Source organism: Oncorhynchus gorbuscha, linkage group LG26 (genome assembly GCF_021184085.1).
Source record: "Oncorhynchus gorbuscha isolate QuinsamMale2020 ecotype Even-year linkage group LG26, OgorEven_v1.0, whole genome shotgun sequence".
In the NCBI taxonomy this organism is placed as follows: domain Eukaryota; kingdom Metazoa; phylum Chordata; class Actinopteri; order Salmoniformes; family Salmonidae; genus Oncorhynchus; species Oncorhynchus gorbuscha.
The window spans coordinates 28,370,062-28,387,104 of record NC_060198.1 but is presented as its reverse complement, the minus strand read 5'-3'; the positions used below and the strand labels follow the sequence as shown (position 1 = coordinate 28,387,104).

Below are 17,043 nucleotides of genomic sequence, written 5' to 3'. Positions count from 1 at the left end.
TCTCTAATGCGTTTGCTTTGATAATTCTTATCCCAGATTCGACAGAAACCCAAACAGCCCATCTCATCACAGACCTTGAACATGGCAGTCGTTCCGTGTGGTTAATGATGTGGAATACGGGAGGGCTGGAGCAGGGATGGAAAGTGAGGGGAGCAGAGTGATAGTGAGTGAATGATCTACCATAATGGTACCTGAAATCGGGGCAGTGAAACACAAATGCTCTGTGTGTGAGAGAGATGCAGAGGCATTAAGCTAGGTATTAATAAGTAACTCTATCCGTAAAGGTATCAACAGTTCAGTGAACAGTTTCAAGAACTACGATAGGCAAACGTCTAGTGTATTTGTTGGTGCCAGTGCAGCACACTGTGTCACAAGGCTGGAACACAAGACTTACCGTCGCCGGGTTGACGTATTGTGCTGTAGTGTACTGGCTGACTGTGCTGTGTGAGAGAACTGACTAGACCTACATTAGGTCATACTACTATTACCAGGGATGCACATAGTAATAGTGTGTACAGTAAATGTACTGTAAGGCTTCTTCTCTACTGAGCCCGAGGGAAGGGAACGCAGAGCTGCTGGTTGCTGCAGTAGCAGCCACTCGTTCTACGGTCTGTGTTACCATGGACACGGCTCACTGTGGAAAGATCTCTAGTGGCTGTCTCTCTCTGGGATTTATGTTAACTGTGATGGGGGCGTGGCTGTTGTGTTCAATACTCTCACCCACCGGTGTGAAACTATTCATACAGTACGTAACGTAGATGTCACACATCCAAAGTTCAGTCTCTACACTGATAAGTGAGCACTCAAACAGTAAGACAGGTGAATGTGAACAAATCAAACACTTGACAAAGCAACCTTTGGCTGTGTTTATGCATGGATAAGCTCTCTCTTTCTGTATAAGTGTGTGTGTGTGTGTGTGTGTGTTTCTATTAGCTGTGGGGTATGTGAGCATAGGGGGTGGGAGGGTGTGAGAAGGGGACAGAGATACACAGACACACTGATAGGGACAAAGTGAAAGGGAGAAAGAGAGAGCGAAGGACATGAGGGAGGAGACTAACTATGACTGAACTATGAGTTGGCTGTGAGCATGAGAGAGCAACAGTGACCGAGATAGGGAGAGGATGTTTGATAAGCAGCTTGGGAAATGACTGTTTAAGTTTGTGCGTTGAATGCAGAGACATTGTGGAGCCGGACATGAGCAGTGACAGCAGCTCCAAGAAGCGCTATGTATCAACCCTCAGGATGTACATCGGCCCCACCAACACTTCCCCTGGGCAGGGAAAAAACATCCTGGCAGCCAGTATCACTTCTGCTACTGCCACTAGGACTGGGATAGACACAGCCTCTAGTACAGGTAAGTGTGTGTGTGTGTGTGTGTGTGTGTGTGTGTGTGTGTGTGTGTGTGTGTGTGTGTGTGTGTGTGTGTGTGTGTGTGTGTGTGTGTGTGTGTGTGTGTGTGTGTGTGTGTGTGTGTGTGTGTGTGTGTGTGTGTGTGTGTGTGTGTGTGTAATGTCTGTCAGCGTGTAGTGGTGTAGTATGTGGCAGTGATGGAGGGGTCAACATTGTAATAGACAAGTTAGAACAGACATTTATCCCAGAGGCTGCATAGCTGAGTGAACCCTAACCACACACCATGACAAAGCACTTCGCTTTCATTTGCAGACAGTATATTTGCTTGTTTTACATGACAATGATAGTTATTGGTTTGGTTTCTGCTTACCAGTTTGATATTGTAGATAACATGTTGTATTGTGTTTGGACTCTGTACTTCTTGACCACTGGCTTTTGTTTATAGTTACCGTGCAAAACGTCCGCTGCCATCCGCCTAACAAAATACTTCAGCATGTATGTATCGAGATTTATTGTGTGTACTTCCTCGTACATGCACCATCAAAGCGCACAGCATGTACAGCATTTCATGTATTTCCAGATTGCCCTAATTAGCAATGGCTTCATGCCCATTTACCAGAGAAGTGAAGGGTGCAGGAATCTACACGTCCAGTTCTTGTTTGTGAGTGCACTTAAAAAGGCCATGTGGTTCTTGTTTTGAACAGCCTGAGGAAGGGGTTTGGAGAAAAAAATCATTAGTCCCCCCTGCCCTCAGCCTCCTTTGTACATGTTTTGTGACTGTGTTTCTCTCAGAGTGCATAATCCTAAACGCCTGTAATGTAGGATGACATCACTGTGACAGTTCCATCCGCACTGGAAAGTTAAAGAGGCGTGTAAAAGCAGAGTGAATTATATCGTGACCATCGGGGGGGGGGGCGCGAATGACGTGATAATCACAGCTAAATCAGTTCTAGAAGGCAGATGGATTTTGGAGGATCTGGAAGAGCAGTGTCCAGGAACGGTACCGATTCAAGATTGGAGAGGAGACCATCCCCACAGTCAGGATGGGTATGGTCCTGGGGAAGTGCTAAAGTTCTCTGGTCTAGAGTTACCAAGGTGGTCCACCTCGAGCCTGGGGAAGTGGGAAGAGCCCGGGGAAGTGGTACAGGGCTGAGCTCAATGACAGAGAGTGTGAAGGAGATGCTCTTGCAAGCTGACACGTGGATGACGTGGATGACATCTCTGAAGAAGAGCGGCCTGCCAGGCAAGCTTAAGGCATGTGGCTACCAACACAGGGTACTTCCCAGACTCCTCTGGCCACTGCTTGCCTATGAGGTACCTCTTTCAACAGTGGAGGCACGAGAGGAAAATGAACAACTTCCTCAGGAGATGGCTGGCGGTCCCAAGAAGCTACTCCTTCATCTGCCTGTACAGCACAGACAGCAAGCTGCAGCTGCCAATACATTTTTTTTGTAGAGGAGCACAAGGCAACAAAAGCACGTCAGGCTATGATACTATGGGACAGCAAGGATGAGAGGGTTTGCCAGGCAGAGATCGAGGTCAGGAAAAAACAGGGCAGCTGGACATGCTGGAAGAGCGTGCAAGAGAGGGCACTCACCTGGCAAGACATCTGGAACATGGAAGTTTATGCTTTTCTCTGTGTATGATGTGTTGCCCACACCAACAAACCTCCACACATGGGGGTTGGCAGAGAGCCCCAGCTGCACACTATGTGGATGACCAGCCAACCTGGAGCGGAGCACGTGTCCTCTTGACAAACAGCTCTGACCAATGGAAAGTTCAAGTGTTAGCATGACCAAATACTGACTCGGGACTGGCCGCGGGACTGGCTGCGTGAATGGCCGCGGGACTGGAGCAAGCAGGGAGAAAGCCCAAACAACTCCCCCAGGCCCCCTTTTTCATCCACTTCCTCAGGCCAGGAGAGAGCGCAGCTAAGGGAACAAGGACCAAAGGGATCCTTTTCACAGTAGGTGACTGGGAGACGTCAGCCAACTGCAAGAAGCAACTCCAATTCCCAGAGAAGATAGCCAGCACAAGCCTCAGACCAGATATCGTTCTCTGGTCTAGAGGACCAAGCAGGTGGTCCTCATCGAGCTCACAGTGCCCTGGGAGGAGAGGATAGAGGAGGCACATGAGTGGAAGCTCGAGAAATACCAGTCCCTCATCCTTGAGTCAACAGAATGGATGGAGAGCCTGGAATCTATCAGTCGAGGTCGGCTGCAGGAGCTTCGCAGGCCAATCACTCTAGAGACGCCAGGGGTTGCTCAGCATTGACGGAGTGGCAAGGGAGAAGCTAGTGGCTGACGTCAGCAAGCAGACAGTGTCATCCCGTTGCATCTGGCTGAAGATGAATGCCAAGGATCAATGTTAAGATGCAAATAAAGATACAAGTTTATTGTTGTCAATTGAATGTGTATTGTTGCATAACAAACAGATTTACAATTCAGATACTGTGAGATGTTTTAGTGCCAAGATGTTGGCTGTGTGCTACTGCGCTCTTTATGCTAATTTGGTGATCTGGTGGAGAAACAGAGGAAGTGTCTCAGTGTTTCTGCTGCAGATGTTTTGGTTCAGGCTTATTTTCCCAATATACATGTGTGGGTTTGGGCTATTTGTGTCTGTGTTGTAGACAATATAGTAGGTGTCACGGTATGCTGGAGTCTTTCCTGTAACAGGGAGAGCTGATAAATACTCTGTTAGATGAGAGATGTGGTTAACATAATAGAGCAGAGGAAGACCAGAAACACAAAAGCAACGATAAGGAAATGTTGTCAGTAATGCAAGATGACAGGCCAAGCTGAACACCCCGCTGTTAGTGCCGGCAGGCTGACCAAAAGTGTTTTAGCAGTTGTTTTCCCCCAGGGTGAGAAAACAGAGTGGCCAAATTCCACCCAAATTAGTAGGTCTACCAGTATCCAAGTGCTACAGTACATGTACAAATTACCTCGACTAACCTGCACCTCCGCACATTGACTCGGTACCGGTACCCCCTGTATATAGCCTCGTTATTGTTACTTTTTAAATTTTTTACTTTAGTTTATTTGGTAAATATTTTCTTAACTATTCTTGAACTACACTGTTGGTTAAGGGCTTGTAAAGTAAGCATTTCACGGTAAGGTCTACACTTGTTGTATTCGGTGCATGTGACAAATAAAGTGTTGATAAAGTGTTGATTGATTGATTAACTTCAGAGCACATGCACAAAGACGTTATATGTACGTGTGGTTGTTTCACATGCCAAAGCCACACAGCTATAGGAGCCTGCGTATAAGGCTGTCATAGAACAGATGGCCTGCTGTATGAATTTCAAATGTCTTATGATACTCTCTGTCCCCTGACCCTGACCCCCGTCCCACTCACCCCCTGTTACCCCTTCTCTCACCCCACCTGCACCATCTCATCCAGGGAGCAGAAGCCCCACACCTAACCCCCTCAGAGGTCTGGATCCACCCCTGTTCACAGAGCCATTGGAGGACTGCTCGGCGGATGAAGGAAGTGACATCACACTCCGAGGGGTTATCACAGGAAGTCAGCCAATCAGTGTGTCCTGGCTGCACAACGGTGAGCTGAGGACAGGCCTTATTCTCCATGTCCTGCACAGTTTGGCTCTATGCCATTGAGAATTCAACATTATGTCCTGGCTACACAATGGTGAGCTGAGGACAGGCCTTATTCTCCATGTCCTGCACAGTTTGGCTCTATGCCATTTAGAATTCAACATTATGTCCTGGCTACATAATGGTGAGCTGAGGACAGGCCTTATTCTCCATGTCCTGCACAGTTTGGCTCTATGCCATTTAGAATTCAACATTATGAATTTTAATAGAAAATGTCTTCATTAAAATAAATTTCCACGATGACATTTTATATCCACTGCCAAATGGACTTGAACGCCCAAACAACAAGGTAAATAAAAAGCACATTTGTGTCACTCTGCTGCCCATGTTGCAAATTAGTACTACCTTGTGATGTTTTGTAGTTCTTTATATATCACCACGTTAGAAGGATAAGAAACTGCTTTCAAGTGATACTGCTCACGCTCCTCCGTTAACGCCTTTAATTCAATTTTCATTTCAGGGTAGTGGGTGTTCACCCTCCCACACACTCAGTTTTTCTCCCTTTATGCTGATCTCTCTCTTTCACAATCACACTCTCTGAGACGAACAGACACACACACACACACTGAAGCTGAGGACCAGTGTCAGTGGTCTGAGCTCTGAGAGAGTTTCATGTTGCTCTATATGGGTGTTCCCGTGGGCAGGCGAGGCAATGTTCTTTGGGGAGCCCCTCTTCGATGGCAGTGAGACGAGGCTGGTGGTGAGAGAATGCCTACCTGAGGACGCGGGCGCCTACACCTGTGTGGCAGAGAACCGAGCGGGCAAGACCTCCAGCAGCGCAGCTGTGTGTGTGAGAGGTAAGACGACACACACACACACACAATGCTGAAGTGAGCTCAGATCACTGGTGTACCACACACAGGTCAGCGAAACTTTAGTATGTCACTTGCTCAGATGATACAGCCTGTGGCTTTATTTTGCATGAACACCAACAACACAAAGGGTTAACTGCACTCCAGTAAAAGTTTAGATTCTGATTGTTGTGGGGTTTTTTCTCTCTTCTTTTGTCCCTTCTGTTACGGGATACGAAACTGAAATTGTCCCCTGATGGAAACAACGCAGACTTCGAGACTATCTGCGGAGCTCTGAACGCCACTTCACACACTTCCCCTCCCCTCAACAACAGCATAATGGAGAACAGAGGCTCAAAGTTACTACTGTCATCCAACAATGACAGTGTGTTCAGACAACCCAGCTCCCCAAGAAGCTCTAACACCCCGAGCCCAGGAGGACCCCGAAAAGGTAGAACATTAACTCATTATAGACTATCTCTTATACCCTGAGTGTACAAAACATTAGGAACGCCTTCCTAAAATTGAGTTGCACCCCCTTTTGCTCTCAGAACTGCCTCAGTTTGTTGTTGGCATGGACTCTACAAGGTTTTGAAAGCGTTCCACAGAAATGCTGGCCCGTGTTGACTCCAATGTGTCCAACAGTTGTGTCAAGTTAACCCTTTGGGTGGTGGACCATTCTTGATACACACGGGAAACTGTTGAGCGTGAAAAACCCAGCAGTGTTGCAGTTCTTGACACATTCAAACTGGTGCACCTACTACCATACCCTGTTCAAAGGTACTCAAATGTTTTGTATTGCCTAGTCACCCTCTGAATGGCACATACACAATCCATGTCTCAAGGCTTAAAAATCCTTCTTTAACCTGTCTCCTCCCCTTCCTCTACGCTGATTGAAGTGGATTTAACACGTGGCATCAATAAGGGATCATAGATTTCACCTCGATTCACCTGGTCAGTTTGTCATGAAAAGAGCAGGTGTTGTTAATGTTTTGGGCACTCAGTGTATATCTGTTTCATATTGTATACAACTCTTTAAAAGCAGGCAAGGTTATTTCTGCAAAAAATGATACATTTACTTTTGGCTCATTTCCAAAGACATTTCCAAATATGCTTTTCTGTCCAGCACACTATGGGTTATTATGGACACCTGGTTATTTTCTCATCATTCAGAAGAACCACATCAGCCATATTTGGCATTAATCACTTTAACCAATCAAGGCTTAATTCAACAACGGGAGTGTCTGCATGGACGTCTCATCCTGCTGACTGCCTTTGTACCGTGTCCCTTGTTCTGTATATCAATGCTGCTTTGTTCTGCTCTCTGTCCAGCACCATGTATGGGAAGACACAGTCCACAGTAGCATAGCTAAACCTAGAGACAGTGGGTGTGTCCAAATACCCATACTAGCGTACTACAAAGTAAAACTGCATAGTCATTTTGGCGTTTCAACTAGTAGGCAGGTAGCCTAGTGGTTAGCGTGTTGGACTAGTAACCGAAAGATCAAATCCCCAGTTGACAAGGAACAACTCTGTCATTCTGCCCCTGAACAAGGCAGTTAACCCACTGTTCCTAGGCTGTCATTGAAAATAAGAATTTGTTCTTAACTGACTTGCCGTGTAAAATAAATAAAAACATGAACTCGTCTTTTCCAACTCATGTGTTTGACAACAACTGATAATCAGATAACTTAATCTGCTGTACAAAAATTAACGAATGACAAGAGTCAACGCAATCGCGCATTAGATGATGAAATGTCACATACTATAAAACATTTTTTTTCGCATACTATTTAGTACGCTGGTATTCAGACCATTTTGTCAACAGAAACTGTAATTGTTAATTTGCTACGTGAGGCTTATATGATCGAATATAAGTTTTGCAATTGTTAGGTTGTTACGAATGCTCTGATAAATGGACAAGTGTCCATAGAGATAAAGGACTCATCATGGATATAACCCGTTTTAGCATGGATGTTGCCATTGAGGGCTTCCACCATTTTAAACTAGTCAACCAGGTGGAGATTCCAATGAGTTGGGAGCAATCAGCCAATGATGAAGGAAATGGACTACTTTAAAATGGAGAAGCCCATGCTGTCACAGACACTATAATGGCACAGATAAAAATACGAGCCCTCTATTTATCTCTATGGCCTGGTGTTCACACGCCCTCTCATTGGCTAGAATGGTCTGACCTGATCTTGCCTGCCTTCCATATTTGAGGACATGTATTTCCAATGTTAGAGCTTTCACTTGAATATCTTGTCAATATAATAGACCATCTTTGTTTATGGTCCAGAGAGAGCTTAGCCACGCCCTCCCACACCCCTATCACTAACTACCTGCACCTGTGATCTCATCTCACATCACCTCCGTTCCACTAGTCTCCACAGAAGTCACGCCGAAGAAGAGAGCCAGCTCGGGGACAGGTAAGATACACACTAGTCTTTCTCTCTCCCTTCCTCTGTGAACAAGCCAAGAGCTGCACCCGTCTCTCTTTCAATGCATTTATTCTGTATATCATGTCCAGTTGTTGTCCTTGCTTTCATCTATTGTGTTAATATCAACCCACCGCTTTTGAATCCTATTGTCGCCCAGCCTCAGATACTAGAGCTACACATTTAGTTTGACCCTTTTGTACTTCTCTGTAGTGCCAGTGTGTATTGTGCTGCTGTGGTGAGGGACTTTGCTCTTGCTCTGGGTAAGGCTAGAGTGTTATTGTGTATGAACTGGGTAAGGCTAGAGTGTTATTGTGTATGAACTGGGTAAGGGTGTTACTAGGTAGAACCATAAAAGGATGTATAGTTTACAATGGGCCACCAGTTGCCCATCCCTGACTTAATTGCGTACTTTTGTGTAGGTAACTTGTAACTTTGTCATTAGATCTAGGCTTACATCGTTCTGTGGATTGCCCAGAATCTGATTTGTCATAATTGAATGTATGCTGGCTGTCCAGTCTTATCAGTTGCCTCTAATCTGTGTGTAAGAAAGAGGAAAGTTGTTTACAATTAGGCCAGTAAAATGAATAATTTTATTCAATTTGAAACGGAGTGATTTTTAAAATAGGGCTGTTTGTTAGGCTAGACGGGCATCAGTTGAATGCATTCCATGGGAGGTGGTGACGTCAGTCTCTCTCTTCTCAAAGAGAAAGTGCTTTATACACTCACACCAATTAGAACAGAAGTGCAGCTTTATCACAGTGGTTTTAGTCAAATGTACCATACTGATTTGACTACTGACCAGAAAGAGGCCGTGTCCACAAAGCCCTTTGGGTATTTGCTCTTAAAATGAATTATCTTCTGTAATATAATGTCAGGCTTATAAGGAAGTCATCTGTCCCTGGTTATAAATGATATCTAACCATTTCTATCTTCAGCATACTTGATAACAGTATTGGCATTTAATTTACATTGAAAATGAATGTTTGGTCTGTATGCTTTACCATGTTATGTACTGGTGTGTGTGTGTGGACGTTTTGTCCTCATGGTTTCATAAGGACTGCTGCTGCTTGTGTGGTATGTCATCTGTGTTTGGTCATGAAAACCTCCCTGCAGACCCGCACACTTAAACCCATACACACAAACACAACATCCGTACAAACAAACAACCAGAACCACTCATACACACACCCTAACACTTTTACATGTACAAGAACGCACACAGTTCTCACACGCAGTTATAATAATGTTTTGTAAACAAATAATTATTGTGGCCTCTTGAGGCCTCTAGTGGACTCTATTCAAAACGGGGTTTACCCTGTCGCTCGCAGCCTTGTTGCAGTTTAAGGATCCCCCATCCCACATTGAGGCACGGCTAGGAGAGACAGCCCGTCTGACGTGTGTGTTCAGTGGAAGTTCCCCTGTGGTGTCCTGCTGGATACGAAATAAAGAACCGGTACCAATATTATTTTCTGAAGAGTAAACAAGTATCTCTAGCCTTCTTTTCCAAGCCTTCTGAGTGTGTGAGTGTACAGTTTTTGTATTTTTGCCTCTCTCTTTCTCTCTCTGTGTGTGTGTGTGTGTGTGTGTGTGTGGTGTGTGTGTGGGTAGGTTGTAGATGGGTCTGAGTTGTGGGTAGAGAGCAGTGATCAGAGCAGTACGTTGGTGATAGCAGAGCCAGGACCTGAGCACTCAGGACGCTACACCATTGTAGTACGAGACCGCAAGAGCTCGGCGCAGCACACCCTCGCTCTTTCTGTCATAGGTAAATAAACACTTGCAAAATGTCTGTGTTTTTGTGCCGAACCTGTTTGTAACCTGTGCCGTGTCTTCCTGGTCCCAGAGCGGCCCCAGTCCCCAGCCTCCAGCCCCGTGGTGTCTCTCCTCTCTGTCTCTCCTCTCTGTTTGGTCCTGTCCTGGTCTGGGCCCTGCTACGACGGAGGCAGTGCTGTCCTGGGCTATGTGGTGGAGGTGAGGAGGAAAGGCCCCGCTGAGTTTGGGGGCTGGAGTGAGCTCACAGCCCATTGCAAGAGTACTTCTTACAAGGTGCGCGCCGGGCTTGAGCCTCAGGGGGAGTACTGCTTCCGGGTGAGGGCCTACAACGTGGTGGGGGTGAGCGAGCCCAGTGAGGAGTCTCGGCTTATCAAGATGGAGCAGATAGGTGAGCCATGTCGGTGTCTAGTTGATTGGTTCCAGCAGGAGTCGTATACTGTGAACTTCATCATGTGTGGCTGTATATTGTGTGGCTCAGTTGGGAGAGCATGGCGCTTGCAATGCCAGGGTTGTGGGATCGATTCCCGCAGGGGACCAATACAAAAATGTATCCATTCACTACTGTAAGTCGTTCTGGATAAGAGTGATTGCTAAATTACTCAAATGTAAAATGTTAATCGAGTTTGTTTGTCACATGGACTTCGTGCCAGCTGCAGAGGGGAACGCATTTCAACAAGACTTCAACTCGATCTGTTTCCTATAGATTTGTGTCAATGGCGAGCATTAGGTGTATCGGATGACTGACAGCTCACATGTCTGTCTCTGTGTGTGTGATCTGTAGCTGAGCCACAAGAGGAGGAGTCTCCTCGGACATATGAGGACGTCACCATCGACTCCACCCACAAGGTCACTGATCACTACAATGTACTGGAGAAACTGGGAGTGTGAGTATCTCCCATGAAGCGTTACACAAAACACACACATGCCTGTGTATAATGCAGTGTAGATAACAAAATGAGTTCAACTCACTGCCACCAGATCAGCAGGTTTATCAGCGATAACCTCTCTTATCCTCTGGTAGGTTGACATGAACAAAGATGTCTGTTCATCTAGACAAGGGACACTCACTATCTCGTTTCATGCCCGCTCTTGTTCACAACTGTTTTTCAAGTGGGGAGAAAGAGAAAAAAAGGTCCCTCCCCCCTGAAATGTCAGACATGACTGATCTAGCCTTGACAAAAACACTTGTTGGTTCAGTGTTTAGTCAACAGAGAGGGGAATATTGCGTCACAGAGGAGAGCGAAGTGTTCCAACAGCAACCCTGATCATCTCCGTTTAGTCTGAATAAGGGATGTGGTTTAATTTTCTGACCCACTCACTCTACCATATCTTTTACACGTGTATGTATCTCTACTGACACCTAGTTCTCCCTCCTCTGAACTCATACAGTATGAAGGTAGAGAGTTGTCGAAGTGATATAGTCGTTAGGACCATAGAATATAATATTTTAATTCTAGTACTGTAGTTAGAACACTGAGTTTTTCCTGACCATGAAGTCCCTAGTGAAACCCCCAGAGTTTTTCTTGGTCAGGTCTCGTGGTCAGGGATAACTTGGAGACAGCAATCCTTCCTTTACATTCCTGGTCAGATCTCCATCTCAGATCTCCAGATGGAGAAAGTTGTTCTGGAGCCTTGATTATACAAACGTTTTGGCACCGGTTACCATTTCATTATTGTCCATGGGGTTCGCAGCTCTGTGTGTCTATGTACTGTATGTCTATAGCAGGGGTGGGCAAAGTACAGATCCATCCCATGTGGCCATTCGATCCGGCCTGCGGGAGGTTTGAGAATTTATACATTTTGGGGGGAAATTATTATCGGTAAAAAAAAAAACACTCCAGGTGACTCTTGAACATCTGTAACTAGATATAAAGTTTATAGAAATGATAATGGGCCGATAGAACTGCCCTTTTTCTGGCCTGCAAATTTATTTTGACAGACAAATCGGTCCCCAAACAAAGGGCCCCCAATCTGCGGGGCCCTTTGTTGAATTTTTAAATCCAGATGTTTGCCCACCCCCCTACACACATTAATGTAATCTTAGACTGATTCTGATTTGTATGGCCAAAAGTGTGTCATCAATCCATTGCACGGATGGCAATATTAATGCAACTCTATTCGCTCTGTTTATGTGTAAAGCAGTTCAACTACTCTGTTGGCCACCTGTAGGGCTAAAACTGTAAAAGCTACCAACACCAAAACAACTGTAAAATGTGCAGGCTGACCCTCTGCAGTGTTGCTTGGGAAACAACTGTAAAATGTGCAGGCTGACCCTCTGCAGTGTTGCTTGGGAAACAACTGTAAAATGTGCAGGCTGACCCTCTGCAGTGTTGCTTGGGAAACAACTGTAAAATGTGCAGGCTGACCCTCTGCAGTGTTGCTTGAAAACAACTGTAAAATGTGTATGTGATACTACATATACATTTCACACTACCACACTATTTGCATGAATCCCAATGGATTTCAGGGGTAATAGACTTGAATGGGAAAAATGACTACCACTGAAATCAGTGCCACAACTTTTAGACAAAATATGTTGAGAGCTTAACACTTTATATGGCTTATGATGATATACTGTAGTGCTCCCTCTACCCTACTATACCAGCCCACAATAACCCATTATAGTAACTCTACACCTACAGCCAATCTAAAATAGGTCACTATCACTAACCTGTAGCCTATGAAAACCGTATTACTAGCATTATTACTACAGCCGCCACTACCACTTCTTTCATTCCTGTGAAAAACACCTAAAGAGGAGCAAGCAAACCACATTTTCGAGTGAATGACGTCGATCCCCTGTGACACTCCGCAGGGGGAAGTTTGGCCAGGTGTTCAAACTGACTCACAAGGAGACGGGTCGTGTGTGTGCCGGAAAGTTCTACAAGGGCCGGCGGGCCAAGGAGAGGGAGGCGGCCCGTAAAGAGATAGAGCTGATGAACTACCTGCACCACCCCAAACTGGTCCAGTGTCTGGGGGCCTATGATCTCAAGCCAGAGATGGTCATGGTCATGGAGTTGTAAGTATAGAATCTAGACAACAACCATTGACCGCAGTGGAAGCCATGGAGCCCTATAGAAGTAAATGCATGAGGTCCCCTGTCACTGATGTGAATTGAGTTGGATTGAATCAAGTTGAAAATACGACCTCATTGATCCTGTGATTGTATGTGTGCAGCATTGCCGGAGGTGAGCTGTTTGAGCGTATAGTGGACGACAGCTTTGTGCACACAGAGCCGGCCAGTGTGCACTACATGCAGCAGATCGTGGAGGGGATGGGCTACATGCACCAGCAGAACATCATCCACCTGGACCTGAAGCCTGAAAACATAGTGTGTGTTGACCACACTGGCACGCGCATCAAGATCATTGACTTTGGCCTGGCCAGCAAGCTGGGTGAGTGTGGGGATGGCTGGGGGACAGAGCCCTATACAGAGCCCTATGAATGGTGCTGCAGGTTTTGGAAGCATTGTTGGTTTGCATTGCAACACCTGGAAAATTAATGTCTGCCTCTGTGTTCACTGTGATATATGGGCTGTGTCTTAAATGGTACCCTATTACCTATACAGGGAATAACTTTTGATCAGGGCACATAGGGCTGTGTTTAAAAAGGCCCTGGTCCAAATTAGTGCACTATGTAGGGAATAGGGTGTCATTTGGGATTCATTCTCATTATCCTGAGGTGTTGTCTCTCCTCCAGACCCCTCCACTCCCCTGAAGGTGATGCACGGGACACCAGAGTTTGTGGCTCCAGAGGTGATTGGCTATGAGCCTGTTAGCTTAGCTACAGACATGTGGAGCATTGGAGTCATCTGCTATATATTGTGAGTACTAAGGCAATTTTCTGTTTCATTCGTTCTCAATTAGACATTCTTCTCTACCTACAGCAGGACTTGACAAAATTGAGCTTTTCTGCCACCTAGTGGCCACACATTGCTATTGCTCATATATCAAGTTCAAATGCGTGTGTCTGCATACGTGTGTGTGTGTCTGCATACGTGTGTGTGTGTCTGCATACGTGTGTGTGTGTCTGCATGCGTGCGTGTGTTCAGACTGAGTGGCGAGTCTCCCTTCCAGGGTAACAGTGAAGCAGAGACCCTGGCCTTGGTGACTGGTGCTCAGTGGGAGTTTGACGAGGAGAGCTTTGAAGAGATCACTGACCAGGCCAAAGACTTCATCAGCTCCCTGCTCAACAAGGAACCAAGGTCTGGGACAACACCATATACCTGTACCAATATATAGTCTCTGAGTGACTGTCTATGGATGAGCCTAGCTCTGTCTCCCCTCTAACCCTCCCCATCTGTCCTCTAACCCTCTCTCTGTCCCCAACCAGGCGCAGGATATCCTGTGAGGAGGCTCTGGTCCACTCCTGGATAGCTGAGCCCATCTCAGCAGACCCCAGAACCACCAAGTGTCTCTCCAAGGAGAAGATGAAGAGGTACCTCGCCAAGCAGAAGTGGAAGGTAGGTAGTGGGTTCCCCACCAAGGTGACACTTTGTATTTTACTTTTCAGTTCTTTCATTCTTCCATCATCCCCCAGTTGGTGTGTGAAACTGACTGAAGCTTCTCTGTGTATCTCCTGTAGAAAACAGGGAAAGCCCTGCTGGCGCTGAAGAGGATGGCTCTCCTGTCTAAAGCCGATGGGCCTGGCTCTCCCACCATCCCTGCAGAAGGTGAGATCTCCCTCCATACTTCCAAAACCTGCCATACCCAATACAAACCATGGCAGTTTCTCATAACCCTACCATTCCTCATGTGATATACAGGGGTGCAACTTCTCATTCTGAAATTGCATTTTTGCCCCCCCCCCCCGCAACGGTGTGCTTTAGGACCATGCGGACCCACTTCTAAAACCAAAGTTGGGCCCCTAGTGACATATGACCCTGTTAGCCCGGTCAACCAGATGAGCGCTACGCATACCATTGGTTGACCTGTCCTCAGTCTGGCTGGACCAGACAATGACTCTGATGTGAGCCTTGACCCTGTGTCTGACCCCTGACAGACAGCCCCCTGAGTCCTGAGGCAGAGCAGGCGTTGCAGTCTCTAGAGGTCAAACTCCAGAAGGTGCCCCAGTTCTCCCTGACCCCAACGGACCAGACTGTCTCCCAGGGCTCCACCGCCCGCCTCTCCTGTCACCTCACAGGTACCTACCTATACACTGCATTACACTACAAACGGCTTCCATCTCAATCGCTTTATTAGACATGTTTGTTTGACCGAATTACACGTTCAGCTGGGGCGGATTTAAGGCTTTGTTTGAAAGTTGGACATGGATTAAGAGCCATCATGCCTTACTAAGTTCCTTGCTCAAGGACACACCTCTGCATCCTGCGGTGTAAAACACGTTAAGCTTTTTAGTTCAAGTGTGTAACTACATTCCATTCCTGAGCTCTTGTCATTGGATGTTTCCTCTCTCTCACTCCTCCTTTCAGGGTATCCTGACCCAGAGGTGGTGTGGTTGAGGGGGGAGGGGCCTCTGGAGGAGTCATCCCGGGTGCAGATAGAGTATGAAGAGGATGGGCTCTGCACCCTGGTCCTGGCCCAGGTCGGGCCAGAGGACTCGGATGTTTACACCTGTCGGGCCACCAACGACCAGGGGAAGGCACTGTGTTCAGCCAAACTCGTAGTAAAGGAATAGGTTTGTTCAGAACTGTGAATATGTATTGAAACGCAAATGAGCAAATGTGCAGAAATTCAGACAACCCATGTTTGTGAAATGTCTTTCAATCGTTCCAGAAAATGGTGTGTAGCGCTTGAACCACTAACTCGGTACATTACGGCTCTGGTGAAACAACTCTCTGATTTCTGATTGAAAACCTCTGTCCTGCTAGTTATTTTGGACATGCGTACGGGTTTGAAAATAGTAATCCTGTGAATTAAGACGACTATTAAGACACTGACTCTGTTGACAGTAAATGAATCTTTTTGCACCAGGTATGGTTGTTAGACGTTTGCCAGATGTAAGTTTAATGTGATGTATTGTAACTGCTATGCATTTGGAATCATGTCTTTTTCCCAGTGAACCATAACTGTACGAACATTTTATAGTTGCCTCTAAGACCAATGGCTTTTAATTTTTTACAGTTCTGTCCACCGGATGACAGCATATTCTTTTGAAAAAGAGTTTGTCTTGTGGTGGAACAGCAGCCGTGTGGAAAGTGTGACAATAAAAGACAGGAAGCATAATTCCACAGCATTGTAAACCCCACTGTGTTACAGATGACTATTTTGTGTCTAACTTAAGGGCTGGATTCAGATTCTTTGGAACTTTAAAGGCGATTTCCAATTGAGGCGGTTTGCTGTAAATGCAGTTGCCACTGACGTTGCCTTTTTAAATGTCAATCGTGCTACAACGTTGAACTTCTGCGATACGGATTGAATACAAACCCTTATATAAAGTAATTTCAACAATGTAGCTGTTGAAATGTGTTCCATGCTTACACGGGGAAGAGCAGGAATCCGCTGAAGGTGTTGTCATAGACCAGCCTGTTATCCCGTAACTCAACATGGACGTGATCTCCCACCTCCAGAGGAATGACCACTGAGTTGCTGCCACTGTCATGGCCATCGGTTCCTACAGTGTCCCAGACAGACACCAGCCTCTGGCCATTCTTGGTCAAACACACCACAGAATTAGGAGGGGTGTTCAAGTTGTTCATTGTGAAACAGAAGCAGTAAATTCCTTTGACCGTGGCAGTGAAGATACCTGTAGGGACATAGCGTTTACTAAACACAACACATGATGCAACACACACACACAGAGAATATCTAGTACCTGTGGCAGGGTTGTAGGTTTGAGAAGACCTTGTACTGCATGGGAGCGGTCAGAGGTCCAGTGTCCCCTGTGCCTGTCTCCCGGAGAGACCTTGTACTGCAGGGGCATGTGAGAGGTCCAGTGTCCCCCTGTCTCCCGGAGAGAGATACAGGATGGATGAGATTATCTATCTTGAACTGTCAGTTGTATTAATGTCGTCAAAGATCAGAGGCTGTTAGAAAGTTAAATATAGGATCATCCCTGTAATAGAGGCAATGGGTGGATAGGTTGGTGACATGTGAAAAGCGCTATATTACCTCC

At 46.1% G+C, this 17,043-nt stretch overlaps 1 protein-coding gene across 1 annotated transcript; it reads left to right on the top strand.

Moving 5' to 3' along the window:
- The first annotated feature begins 997 nt into the window (after positions 1-997).
- LOC124015533 (myosin light chain kinase, smooth muscle-like) lies at positions 998-16,176 on the top strand. The gene is made up of 17 exons (XM_046330805.1): positions 998-1,354; positions 4,756-4,911; positions 5,612-5,764; positions 6,030-6,209; positions 8,143-8,187; positions 9,528-9,652; positions 9,808-9,961; positions 10,040-10,357; positions 10,751-10,853; positions 12,785-12,988; positions 13,147-13,364; positions 13,669-13,792; positions 14,021-14,173; positions 14,302-14,431; positions 14,554-14,641; positions 14,971-15,111; positions 15,401-16,176. The coding sequence occupies exons 1-17, from the start codon at positions 1,195-1,197 to the stop codon at positions 15,604-15,606; spliced, it is 2,658 nt and encodes an 885-aa protein (XP_046186761.1). The 5' UTR covers positions 998-1,194; the 3' UTR covers positions 15,607-16,176.
- The last annotated feature ends 867 nt before the right edge of the window (positions 16,177-17,043 follow it).

Excerpts from the sequence above, each read along its gene's own strand:
- LOC124015533 (XM_046330805.1), top strand. The coding sequence starts at position 1,195 with ATGAGCAGTGACAGCAGCTCCAAGAAGCGCTATGTATCAACCCTCAGG. Across the intron at positions 9,653-9,807 it reads GGATACGAAATAAAGAACCG|GTTGTAGATGGGTCTGAGTT; the intron begins GTACCAATATTA and ends GTGTGTGGGTAG. Across the intron at positions 14,642-14,970 it reads TCCCACCATCCCTGCAGAAG|ACAGCCCCCTGAGTCCTGAG; the intron begins GTGAGATCTCCC and ends GACCCCTGACAG.